The following is a 13071-nucleotide window of genomic DNA, read 5'->3' as shown; positions in this document are numbered from 1 at the left end:
AAAGGGGAGTCACAATGACAGAAAATAAACACTGGTAACTGAGAACAATTTGCTAACAATATTGACAGCATAAAAGCTGCACAAAAATAATTTCTGCAGCTACTGTTATCGCTGCTAATTCACGTACATATCAAGCATTTCAGATTTCTTTTCATGAAGATTTCTTTGATAACAATTACAGGGCCCCAGTTACGTTCACAAATCTCCTTTGGAGATCACAAAAAATGTTATGTACAGCACAGTATCAGGTAGACCGAAGGTGATTCTGTCCCTGAAGTTGAAGTTGAGTAAGTGTAGCACAAGTTACAGGGATCTATTTTTCCCCAAAGTCTTCATGCAAAGACATGACCCTGCCAAACTAGATCCGTGACATCATCAAACAGGGGTGCTGCAGTTTGAAATCCCTGGAGCAGATGGTATGATGCATGTATGCCTCGTCTCATGTCCACTAGGTGGTGCACTTTCATTTATCTTCATATAGATGAAGTGATGTTTTACTGCATCAGCTATTCATGATGCTAGATGGGTTGAAGGGCGCCCTCTCATTTGAAACTGCTCTTAGGTTCTTACCCCTATGTTACACATGACATGACACTTTCAGTCTTTTAGGATTACTTCAGTTCTGTAGTGCCATTGAGCACGGTTTCCATTTTGCTTCTGGAGTGACCACCCTTGTGTTTCACTGTCTCAGCTGTCCACTTCCAAAAGAGAGCCATGATTTCAACCGGGAAAGTGGAAGTATGAGCACGAACGTGAACATTTTGTACAAGGAATGGAGCTCAAGGTGTTATTTCATCAGGACACTTTGCAATCCCAACCATAAAAGTTGAAAATCTTAATATTAGTCAAAGCACAAGCAAAAGAAAACTGATTTACAGATCAGGCTAGAATATGTGCAATCTTTTAGTATAGTTAGCTCTAACAAAGCATCAGAAATTCAAGGTATTTAGGTCTAATACAAAAAGGAAGAGTTACGAAAATGGAATACATACTTATTGTCATTGTTTAAACTGTCAACTGGTTGCTGATACTGTCCATTCATTCTGCTTTCTTTACTGCAAGACACAGGAGGCAAAAATGATCAATTTCAACATCATTGAGAATACATCAAAAGCATTAAAAAATTATTGCCATTTTCAGAGGATGAAGAACTGTACCCAGGGTTCAAGGGATCACCATGGTACTACAAATATCCCTGGCAGTGAGAGGAGTGGAAAAAGCAGGGCCCCCAGGAGATGCTGTCGCACAGGAAACCCACACTCACCTGGAAGCCATGAACGGGGTCATATCCAGCTCCAGAGGAAAGGAAACGTATGTAGTGATCTTTCGCCGGAGCTTTGCAGAGTGCTCGAAACGCTGTGGTACAGACAAACACGGGCAGTGAGACACGTCACACGAGTGTGATTGAATCGCAGCATTTCTGGCCTGCAGGTACTGGGTTAGTCATTTTCAATGAGAAGCCGAAAGGAAATTTTTAATCGACTTGGGGGCTTAAGACATACTGACCATCATGCAGTAAGATACACTTTTTTTTAGAATTCTACATGTTGCAACTAGAGTGGCTCAAGACAAGAAACAGATTAAAGCAATTCAAAGGAGGGTTAAAAACATTTTCATGAAATACGTTTGACAGAAATTTGGAAATTCACATAATTCATGAAAAACAGTAACAGCCCAATATATTACACGGCACTGCAAAGTAACAATATTTAAAACCATAAACCAAATTGACAAAATGATGTCCAAATTTCTGTTCGCAGGCTTACAGAAGACCTTTAGTAATCCAACAAGTGTCGACAAAAATTGTCGTCAAAAAGATAAACCGTATAAGATTGTTGCACACATACTCCACAGATGTAAATTAAAATCATAAATGATCAACTCGTTCTGAAGCAAATCTTAGGGTACAGATTCCATATAAACATCCTGTCGAAATAGTGTACTTTCTTACAAGACTGTAAGAGGCTGTAATTACTACAAACTTCCACAAGATGGCCTCTGGTCTAGGTTTACCAGTATTGAAATACAGAAGTCCCAGTCAACAGCCATGTTTATCTGTAGATCACCAACGAATTGATCCCTCTGAATGTCACTAAACAAATGTACAATTCACTTGGAGGCTCTCCATATCACAATGATAATGCTTGGTTATAGAACATACTCAAGGACTCAAATGTACAAAAGTATTACTTTCTTGTGGTGTCAGAAAATGTCTTGTCACACTTGCGACGAATCATTATAATCGGATGAACAATATCCAACGACACGTGTTTGTTGTAAGTTCTCGATGCTCACGGAGGATGCACCACTACAAAGGAACAGCTGCTGTACCAAGGAGCTGATCCGCTCATGGCCCGAATACAGAACATTACTTTGTGGTGTTAATGAGCCTCCTGCTCCTTGAGAGGAATCTCACACCAACAAGCGTTTGCCAGTGTTAGCATATGAGACCTTGACAGTGTGCCAGCCTGAAGTGTCTGTGCTACACAGACTGCCTAGACTGGCACATCAGTGCCCCTCGCCTGACAAAAGTGTAGGAGAAACTTGTAGATGCCAAATTGGTAAACAGGACCATCAATTTGTGCTAGAGACTCAGACCAGGACATCACTAGCTTTACAGTATGTGATAAAAAAGTCTATGATAGATTGGTTGACTGCGATTCTGGCTCCAGCATCTAAGTGTGTAACAATCAAGCCATACTGACGAAGGTGTTACTGAGTCTTCCTTCAAGAAACAGCTGGATAACATTCCTTAGATCAATCAGCTAATAGCAACCAGATAAGCTGGACAAGCCAAATGGCCTCATTAACATCCTTTCTCATCTCCGGAGATCACCCACGATGATCCTGTCGTATGTTTGTGGCACGCTGGCATTTTTGGAAGTCTTTATATACACATCCAAGGACTTGAAACACACTCAGAAGGATACCAAAGTCTTTGGCGCTCCTGAAAAACTTTGAAGATCTGCCCGTGGTGGTAGTGGGCTGAAGTTTGTTTGAATCTAGGTTTTCAAATACATCACGAACATGGTCGCAATGCTCACGTACGGCAGAGGTGGAAAAATGTGTATACGACTCACACAATGCCGTTTCGCACAATTCCACCCCCACCAAATGTCTTTGGAGGGATAAACATTTTCATCTGCGAACAGCTTTGTGTAATCCACGACTGCCCTTTTTTTTTTTAATGAGCAAAGATTTCTTTCGAAACCATAATCACGCTGCAGAGTCTAAGCAAAAAAAAGAAGAGAATTATAATCCAGGACTTACTTTGAGATGAAAACAGGCCACTATGGGAAGCTTTTTCATCGTGAGCTGTTTTGTGGATTCCTGGTAACTATGGCAACCACTACATTTGATTTTGGCACTACTTCCGAGATGCTCTGGCCTTGTAAACCTGTGAAATGCAAAGAACTGCATCATTGCATATAAAATGGGAGGGAAATGGTACAATGCATATGAACAGTTTTAATGAAAAACGCAAAATCAAACAATGAAAATTACAACGCATTTCAGTCATGTCAAACCCCACAATGACATGGAGCTCAATCGATATTTAACATAAAGGTAGTGCAGAAGCCCATGTTGAGCTCATACAGTACACTGTGGTGTGAGTATAAAAGGAAATTCAATTAGGATGTGCATAAGAAAATACTTTCCCTTCCACTGCATCTCTGTAATGATCAATGGATGCTCATGTTTTAAACAAGCAACGTATAGCAAGAATTCAGCATCGCACAATAGCGTGTATCTAAGCTGCCTTTCGGCTCCGGGGGCCGTACCTTCGTAGACAGTCCGTCAGCGTCGTGGCTCCCGATAGATGGCTCTCTCCGTTCACCACGCCGCCGTCGCTGCCTGGGCTCAGCGGCCAGAACGGTGCCGAGGAACCTGGGAGGTCCAGACTGATATCCCAGAAGGGGTCTATAGTTGTGGACACACCACTGCAAAACAGCACGGCAGCGTGAGAGCAGGACACCACAACACCAGGAAGCCACAGAATCCCGGAACACGGCAAGAGCCCCCGAACCTGGAAAAGTGGCGCCCCGCGCAGCAGTCGCACAGCACATACGCCGAGAGATGGTAAATGCCCATTCTTTTCACAAAGAGCGACGTTAAAAAACACAACAAAGGAAACACTTTGTGCTTCAGTGAGAGAGGCGACATTTACGGTGCTGTAACATTCCTGAAAGATTTACTCGCAAATCAAAGTGAATCACATCTTTTATCTCACGCATTCTGCTACAGAATCCTATTTATCAGAGCTAATGCAGCGGGCACTTGGTGATTAGGAATTGGACTACTCATAGGTATTCTTGCAATGCTCTGATCTCCTGTCCTTGTTTCCCCATCAATGTGCAAATGCACAAATTGCAACACGTATTTACACACTGTGCAGGTCTTCTGCAGAGAAAAGGCTTACCGGCAGACTTTCAGAAAACAAACTGCCATTTCATTGCAGATTAATGAAATAAAAAACCCAAGACGTGGGGCACAATCTTTTCTTCGCCAATTTAAAAAAAATAGCGGATCACAGTTTGCTTGGAAATCAATTCATACTGCTGTGAAACATCAATAGCTTCTATTACGTAAAAAGGTGTTCTATGAAACCTTATACCGAACTGAGGAAAATAAGGTCTATTGTCTTGTCCGTAAGCTTACACAAGCTGCTTCTCGAACCTAGGAGGCGACTTGAGGTGAGTGGGGAGTAAAGGGATTTTGAAAGTATGCATGCATATTCACAAACACACCCCGTAGATGAATAATTCCTCTCCTTTACATAACACTTTGCATTTAGGAAGACCTCAAATCACTTTACGCATGGGACGGAACCACTGAAGCCCAGCCCCACTACACAGCACACTGGGCAGAAAAGTGAGAAACCACTTCTATCTAGAGACTGCAGGCCCAGAGTAAACATTAGCGAGGACAGCAGGGTGGCCCGGGTGAAAAAGGCTCAGAAAAAAAAAAACTAGATTCAAGGCAATCAAATCATTCAGATGCCCATTAAAATAAATCCTAGGCTCAAGATCTAAGGAAGGCTTCTTCCATAGGAAGCCAGAAAACTGCAATACTTCAAACTCCCACAAGGTGGCCCCTGGTCCAGGTTCACCTGTACTGAAATGTTACCATCCCATCAAAAGCCATTTGCCTCTACAGATTGCAGCAGCCACATTAATCTGATGAGACTGCTTTTCAGAGCAATATATGTCAGCATCAGCCATGGCGATAAAAACACCTTACAACAGCCCCGTAGGGACTGTTTATTTTTAAACACTGCTGCAAAACTGTCTGTCTTCAATGTAGGCTGCACAATCCATGGTATACAAATATATCAGAATACTTCCTTCGATAAGCAGAATACATTTGCCTGGAAAAAAGAGGACACTTTGCTCAGTCTGTTTCATTTGCACTGGAGATCCTAGGGTTATTAAAACACTGCAGATTAATGGCTAACCTGCTATTGATTGACCAGATGTAGACAATTTTATTAAAATACAAATGTCTGAGGAAAGGTTTGTCAGCAAAAAAAACAACAAATACCACTGAAGTTCATTAGGGTACATGGAGACAGCCACTTATTTTTAGAGTGAACTCCAACTTAAGATTTGACCAATCTACAAATAAACAAATAAAAACCCAGGCTTTTTAGATTTGATTGAAAACTAAAAAAAAAAACTACTGCGACTGTGATAAGGTTTTACGAAATGTGAAGCTACTGTATGTGCAAGGAACCTGATGGACAGAACATAAAACTTCTGTTCTGCTACAACATTGATGACATTCCGGAAGCAGATCAGCCCAAAGTCTGGATTTTAAAATCTAGTTCTAAAAAAACTACAATTGATCTTGTACTGGAACTCTGGACTATGCCCATTGCGTGCCTGTCTACTAGTACAGCCCAGATACAAACTACGGCACACCCATGTGGGTAACCAACTTCTGCGTTTTCCGTATTTTAAAGACGGTCCTCTCAAAAGACTTTGATTTTTTCTAAGTATAAGCAGTGTAAGGTTCCACTCAAGAGGCTGTCAAAATAGGAACTATCACATAACGAGAACCAAGGTGAAAACACATTTTTGATACCAGGCTGACCTCTTGCTAATATTTAGACTGTAACACCTAAAAAAATGGACAATGAGAGACACAACATTTACGTCTTGTGCTGTAATTACTACTGAAAGATTTATTTGCAAACTGAAGTGAATGAAATCTTGTATTTCACATATTCTGCTGCATAATCCAGTTTTATTTATCCTACCTCAGAGTTAATGGAGGGACACTTGGTGATTAGGAATGGCACTATTCACATTCTTGTAATGCTTTGATCATTTAATGGAAGGGAGGTCAGACGCACAGATGTTAACATGCATTTACACACTGCGGAGAAGTACAGGAAAAGCCTTACTGGCAGACTTGACAGGTGACGTCAGACTGCAGTCCACCAGTGAAGATTTGGTCAATGATGCAGTTGCAGTGGTTGGGGTTGTTGGCCTTTTTCCCATTGTCGTCACCTTCAAGAGGAAGATGAAACAGAAAATGTCAGTGAAGTGACGCACTGCCCTAAGTGAAACAGGGAATGGAAAAGCGTCTAAAGAAATAATCAAGTCTCCGTTTCACAATGACACTGCATCCATTCTCGTCTGATTTTAAAAACGAATTCCGAAACCTGTTTTTTACCAGCACAGTAATCATCTTAAGTCATATCTAACAAAACGTTTCCTCTTTTCTTCCCCCCATTTGCAACATCTGGTCGTAACATCTGTATGATTGGAGTTTGTTTGTATTTTTGGCTGTACTTGCTGCATCTCTTCACATTTATAAATCATGTATTTTTTCCCCCATACACAGACACCCATCTCCTTCAGAGCTCAGTAGCACAAAACTCCTGCACCTGTCAGCACATTAGGAGCAGATCTGGAAAATCAGATCTGGCCATTTCTTTGCGTACAAAACGTGGATCAAATCCAAGAAGGGACAGACAACAGCATGCTTGACCAGCATTCCAGCAAAGATGCCTGCAGGATATATTTTGCATTAAAAAAAAATACAGCAATGGAAATTTTAAAAAAATACCTTTGCTGTACATCTCTGAGCATGCACGTAATTAAATTTGTATTACCCTCACTTTCTATCATTTGTTTCATGCAGTTTGAGTTGAAAAATGGCTTTGATGGTCTGCTGAATGAAGATGCCCTCTAGGCACAAAAGCCACGAAAAAGAAAATGAGTCAAGGATTGTATTTGCTTACTCCTCTAAACTCTCAAGTTCTCCCTCCACTGTGCATGGCGGTCAGTTCTGTAGATGCTTACACACAGGCTGAATAATGCTCTACAAATTTCAGCCAAACTGCACCCTCATCTAATACATTACCTTTGAAGAAGTCTAAGTGGGCGGAGTTGAAAAATGTGTACCCTTCACAGCGGGATACAAAATCAAGATAACAGATGACCCATCCAAGCAGGATGAATAAGCTGTTCTTTTAAAACAGAGGGGTAAAAAAAAGACCCCCTGTAACATTTATCTCTGTATCTAGACAAGTATATTTGCGCCTGTGGCTGGAAGGTTGCCGGTTCAAATCCCGCAGCCGGCAGAGGAATCCTACTCCGTTGGGCCCCTGAGCAAGGCCCTCAACCCCAACGGCTCCAGGGGCGCTGTACAATGGCTGACCCTGCGCTCTGACCCCAGGCTTCTCTCCCTTTCTGTGTGTCTGTGTCTCATGGAGAGCAAGCTGGGGTATGCGAAGAGACGAATTCCTGATGCAAGAAATTGTATAGGGCTAATAAAGTGATGTTATGTTATATACAGTGCATAAATACCAAAGACTGACATCTGATTAGTGGTCTTGATCCTTATTATGGACTATCGCAATAAATCCAGAAAAGAAAACATTGTTGAGGGCACTGGTAAGGTTTTTGTCAATCCAATCAAATTAGCAGAACTTCCTATTCTTCCCGTGCACAATCGCTTTTGTTGCGGTGCACGCTGATGCGGTGGCTCCGCTGTGTTTGCTAGCCCAGCTCACCTTTGCAGTGCCTGTGCAACACGTCTAACGCAGCGATGAGGAACTCGTGCGCGTCCTGCTGCTCGTACCCTGCTAAATGCCGTGCATGTGTCCACACCAGGTGCAGTAACCGGAAGGGAATGTGGGGGGACCGATGTCCAGAGTAAAACTAGGGAGAAGAGGAACAAAAGTGGAATTGTTAGCTCATTCACACACCTGCAATGCATTTTAAATAAACCCCTCTGCTAGCACTAAGATACCAACATATGCACAATAGTGAATTACTAGATAGCAAATGAGGATCTAATTAGTCTGAACCCAAGACAAATGGCCTGTAAATACAGGACTTCCACAAATGGGACTCTTATCTTGGGAGAGCTCAGGTTTAACCTCAAAGATGCTAAAGGCAGAATAAAGAAGAGATTTAAGCAGAAAAAGCAGCCAGGAAGGTGGACCACGCTTAAGAAAACCAAACCTTTCTAAACATGTTTTAAGGAACTTAAACTCAATGAGAGCTGATGCGCTATAAAACATTGGATCCTACACTTCTAAGAGTTGGAACGTGTACGAACCACAGCCTTCAGGATTACAGGAAGCTGTGCTAAATGGAAGCACATCGCTTCACCAGCTGCTGAGATACTGTTGCATGATTTCAGACACCATTACCTACAGGACTGCTTTCACATTTTGTTTGGCTTTCAGTCTAGAGTCTTTTCTCATGCAGGACTGATCTGATTTCTCCGTTACCTTGACCGTGCAAATCCTAGGAGGAGCGGTTAAACAAGTCAGCTCTTCAGTTTGAGAAACCCGTGTAAGAGCACTGCAGCAACTGAGAGTAACTCACACTGCACTACACAATGCTGAGAGGTTAAATGACAAGGACTCAAAATGTGAGCAGTGGACATTATACCCCTATATGATTATACTTGTATCGATGTTATATAAGATTAACTTTCATATGGGCCTTACAAGACCAACAAGTACACAACATATACTCATGAAGAATGAAAGAAAGCAACAAAGTACAGAGTGAGCAAATGATTATGCCGGAATCTTTTTTTCATATTATTTCATGTTACTGCATGTAAACATTTTATGACCAATAATAGAGTGAGATTCAAAGGCTTTGAGAACAAGAGATAAGATACTTTGCCCTCCATATTTATTCTTGTCCTTGTTAAATATAACTGGAAACATGGCTCAGCGGAAAAAAGGATGACTCGGGAATGTTTGTTTTGCTCAGATGGTTTGAAATACCCTTATTTTTAACACTAACAAAGAAAAGTTAGCATCAGATGTTTTCCAAAGAACGTAGTTCTGACGCAAGAATACCGTGTTCAAAAGTCTTTTAAAATGTATACATTTATAAACTGCAAAAATAATTCTGTTGTCTGGACATTCGAAAGGCTTTCACTAAATCCCTATTTCTGTGGTGTTTAAAAGGATGTAACACAGCAGTAAGGACACTCAGTAACACCCGCTAGCGTGGTAAAGGATGAAGACCTCTCAGAAAACAGCAGGCAAGGAGTTGCTGATCACCACAAGTGGTGACTATAAAAAAAAAATCCAAAAAAATAAAACTACCAGTTTCCACCAAAGTGTACAGCCTTAAGAAATTCAAGGACAAAGTTAACATAGCCAGGAAGAGGAAGCAAGAGCTACCATGTGCTGTGGTAACTATTTCAGGTGAATCCAAGGCTAAAAGTTCCAGATCTCTGCAACAGTCTGACATCATGAAGATAAAACGTCTCTAAAACTACTATTTGATTTGATATTGACTCCCTGATTATGGTGTTCACAGCAGAGTTGGAAGGAAGAAGCCTGTCCTGTAGGCTCTGCACCAGAACGGCAGGTATGAATTCGTCAAACTATACGAAAATGACAGCTGGGAGTGAGTCTGAAACGAAAATTGAGCTTTATGGACATTCTCGCCAGCATAAAAGGGTGAGGCACATGCTGAGACAAACATCATGGATCTATTTTGGTCTGGTCTTGTCTTGAATCTTCTGGTCCTGAGTCACTGTTTAGAATTGAAGGATCAATGAACTCGTGAACCAAAACACTTTGGGCAAATGTATTCGTGCCGTCTACTAGGAGGATCAATTGGTCTAAAATGGATATTCCAGCACGACTGTGATCTCAAGTATGCATCACAATCTATTAAGAAATGGTGAAGTGAATATAGAATCAATGTTCATGACTGGCAATCCCACTCCCAGAACTGAATCAAATCGAGCATTTTTTCCCCAATCTGAACCCCATAGAACAGTTTAGAAAACAAAACCAAGAAAGCTGGTGCAGCTGGAGAAATGCTCCCCGCAGGAGTAATAAAATACCCCTAAGGAGACATAACAGGAATCCCAACCTTATAACACTGTACCGGAAATGCCTTCTCAGTGTGATCAAAAGGTAGATGCTCAAAGTGCTTATTGCAGGGCTGTGAAAAATTCTGCTCTTTGTGTTTATTAAAGTTAATTTAAGTAATGAACTTTTTTTTAAAAAAGGCACATTTTAAATTAATCCAAGCATAAAATATTGCACAAATTTCATGCTTCAGAATCATTTTTCAGCAACAGTTAACGTGAACATGAAAGATATGGAGAGCGCTGTATATATGAAACATACCAAAATCGATGTCTGGCAAGTAGGACAATTTGGGAAAATTTAAAGAATCTCTTTAAAGAAAATCCCAAATCACACTGCACTGGGGGGAAAAAAAACCCCAGCACAGAACGGAACATAAAATAAGTGCCAATTCTGTTGTAGTTGTCTTTTGGAACATTTTAAAAATGCAACCTGAAAAAAAAAAGGCAACTGAACAACACCCACAGTTTCAACACAGCAACCCGAGTCATATCAGCTGACTTGGTCTGATAATGGTGCCTGATTGCACTGCCAGGATAAGACAGAAAAAGCATTAAGCAGCATTATCCTCCTTTACAACTCACCTCCTGAAAAAGCTGGGACATTTCACAAACCAGACAGGAGTTGGATTGCATTTCGCATTTGTGTCGGTCTGAGAGGAAAAAATCTCGTAGAAGGGGGGTGTGGGTAAGTGCCTGGACAATACAGTTCATAAAGCATGTGTTCCCTAGGTTTATTAAGCCCCGTAGACCTGCAAAAAAACAGGCAGAAAAAGCAGGTTAAGGAATGTGCTTGAATTGTTTACAAAGAGTAATCAAAAGAGGAAAACAAAATGCAGCATTAGGCGGTATTCTGCTCCTTTACAGTAACTGCTACAAAAACCTAGACGCAGAAGAGCAGGCTGAAGAACAGATGCTTCAATGTCTCTATTCCTGCCACTGTAATATCCATCCATCCTTGAAATACACTTTTAACTCCTGGTGAGGATTGAGACAACCTCACCAACCAACAGAGCTTAACCCAGAAGCCTTGGGCTCACGGGGGGACTACAGCTTGCACAACACAAGTCCACTGCAGGGCAGATACACACACAGACAATGCAGGCTAGAACACAGGGAGGAGGAAAAAAACCACTTATCACACAGAAGGCACACCAGGCCTGAACTCAACCCAAGACCCAGGAGCTGCAGCACTGCTTACTGCCACTCTACCACCACCTCTGAGTTACACACAGCTTGATTTCAGATTCAGCACTATTTAGAAGAAAGCAAGAGGATTCAGAGATCCGAGGCCAACGCAGATCCATGCAGACCAAGAACCTGTGAAGTGACCATCTACTTTGTTCTCTTTTACAACCTGATATAGTGTTTCGCTTTACTTTTTTTTTTACTGAATGTTTACTTCGGTTATTCTCAACAGTGGTATCTATTTTTTTTATGGGAAACAGCCTGAACTCTACAGACGAGATACTGTCATCAAAGGGAGTGGCCTTGACCACGCACCTGCTCATGGTGAGCCCCAGTTCAGCCAGGTTTATTGATAACCACTAAATGACTTAAAGACTTTAAATAAAGACTTGGAAAAAAAATAATGGCATTAACTTGTGGGAGACTGTTTAAATTAAGAAAAGGAAATGAGGTCCGTGCGTGCTGTTTGAAATCAAGGAGCTCTCTTGAGTGTTTCTGATCTTCAGAAACGAGTGACTTAGGTGGGAACGGGACTCTCCAGAACCAGGGCTGCACTGGATGCCAGAGGGGTTGCAGAAGTTGCTGTGGATAAACAGCTGAACTCCAGCAGCACCAGCAGGTCTTGCTTGGTAAGCTAGAATTGGCCCGCAGTGCCCACAGCACGAGTGAACTTGCCGAGCTATGGCCAGGATGTGGCAACAGTTCAGTGTTGGGTGTTAATCACACCGTGGGCACTGCGGGGCCCTGTGACAAAGAGCCCGATCTTCATCCCACACCACCATGGGCTGGTATGAAGGTTTCATCAGTGAGAAGCTGTCTCCCCAGCTTTCAGGTGCGTAAAAAGAAAAAAATTACCGCGACTGAAATTTTAATGTTTACCTTCAAGACACAAGTTCAAAGTACCCTATTTATAACATTAAACATCATAAATCCTCATTTTCATTTGTTATATGCAGGAGCCTAAGGCTTCTTGTTTTCCAGTGGTTGGGTTACGCAGACTACAGTAAAAAAGCCAACTGACCTACAGTTTGCTCTGAAGAAAACTTGGACACAAAGCATTCGTATTCGTACACAAAAATATTCTTCCAATGGCTAAAACAGGCTGGCCTATTCACTGACCTCAGATTTTCAGCCAAAAATGTCACTATTCATTATATTGAATGTACATAAAATGTAATTTAGTGATTTCAGACCACTTAGAAATAAGGTCATAAAGTAATGCTGGGTTTTTTATGATGACAAAAATGAATGTGAAATCCCAAGCAGAACCATTGAAACTCGTTTGCGTCCATTTCCTTAATTCCGATTGCTGTTAGGCTTTGGTTTATATTCCCAATTATCCAATGTTTCCTACCCAAATCTACCTTCATGCTGTAAAACAAATACTAATTTGGGGAGAACCTTAACCTGAAGATGTCCTGAGCCAAGTGCTCACAGAACTCACCGGTTCGTTATTTTAATTCTTACTTGGATGGGGTTCAAAGGTTGAAGAGCCAAGGTAATCAAAAAGAGTTGATT

General features: G+C 41.5%; 1 protein-coding gene across 4 annotated transcripts in view; it reads right to left on the bottom strand.

The window, feature by feature from the left end:
• Positions 1 to 13071, bottom strand: part of usp22 (ubiquitin specific peptidase 22) — a 67071-nt gene that overhangs the window by 4422 nt on the left and 49578 nt on the right. For all 4 annotated transcript variants that reach the window (XM_088936759.1, XM_088936760.1, XM_088936761.1 and 1 more), the window contains 7 exons: positions 10951 to 11117; positions 8024 to 8171; positions 6407 to 6512; positions 3783 to 3941; positions 3271 to 3397; positions 1265 to 1356; positions 993 to 1055 (listed from right to left, as the gene is read on the bottom strand). In XM_088936759.1, the coding sequence (XP_088792885.1) occupies positions 993 to 1055; positions 1265 to 1356; positions 3271 to 3397; positions 3783 to 3941; positions 6407 to 6512; positions 8024 to 8171; positions 10951 to 11117 (862 nt within the window). The remainder of the gene's footprint in view (positions 1 to 992; positions 1056 to 1264; positions 1357 to 3270; positions 3398 to 3782; positions 3942 to 6406; positions 6513 to 8023; positions 8172 to 10950; positions 11118 to 13071) is intronic.

This window comes from Atractosteus spatula, chromosome 18, assembly GCF_055471065.1.
Source record: "Atractosteus spatula isolate fAtrSpa1 chromosome 18, fAtrSpa1.hap1, whole genome shotgun sequence".
NCBI lineage: Eukaryota > Metazoa > Chordata > Actinopteri > Semionotiformes > Lepisosteidae > Atractosteus > Atractosteus spatula.
The sequence above is the reverse complement of the archived record's forward strand: the minus strand, read 5'-3'. Positions and strand labels throughout refer to the sequence as shown.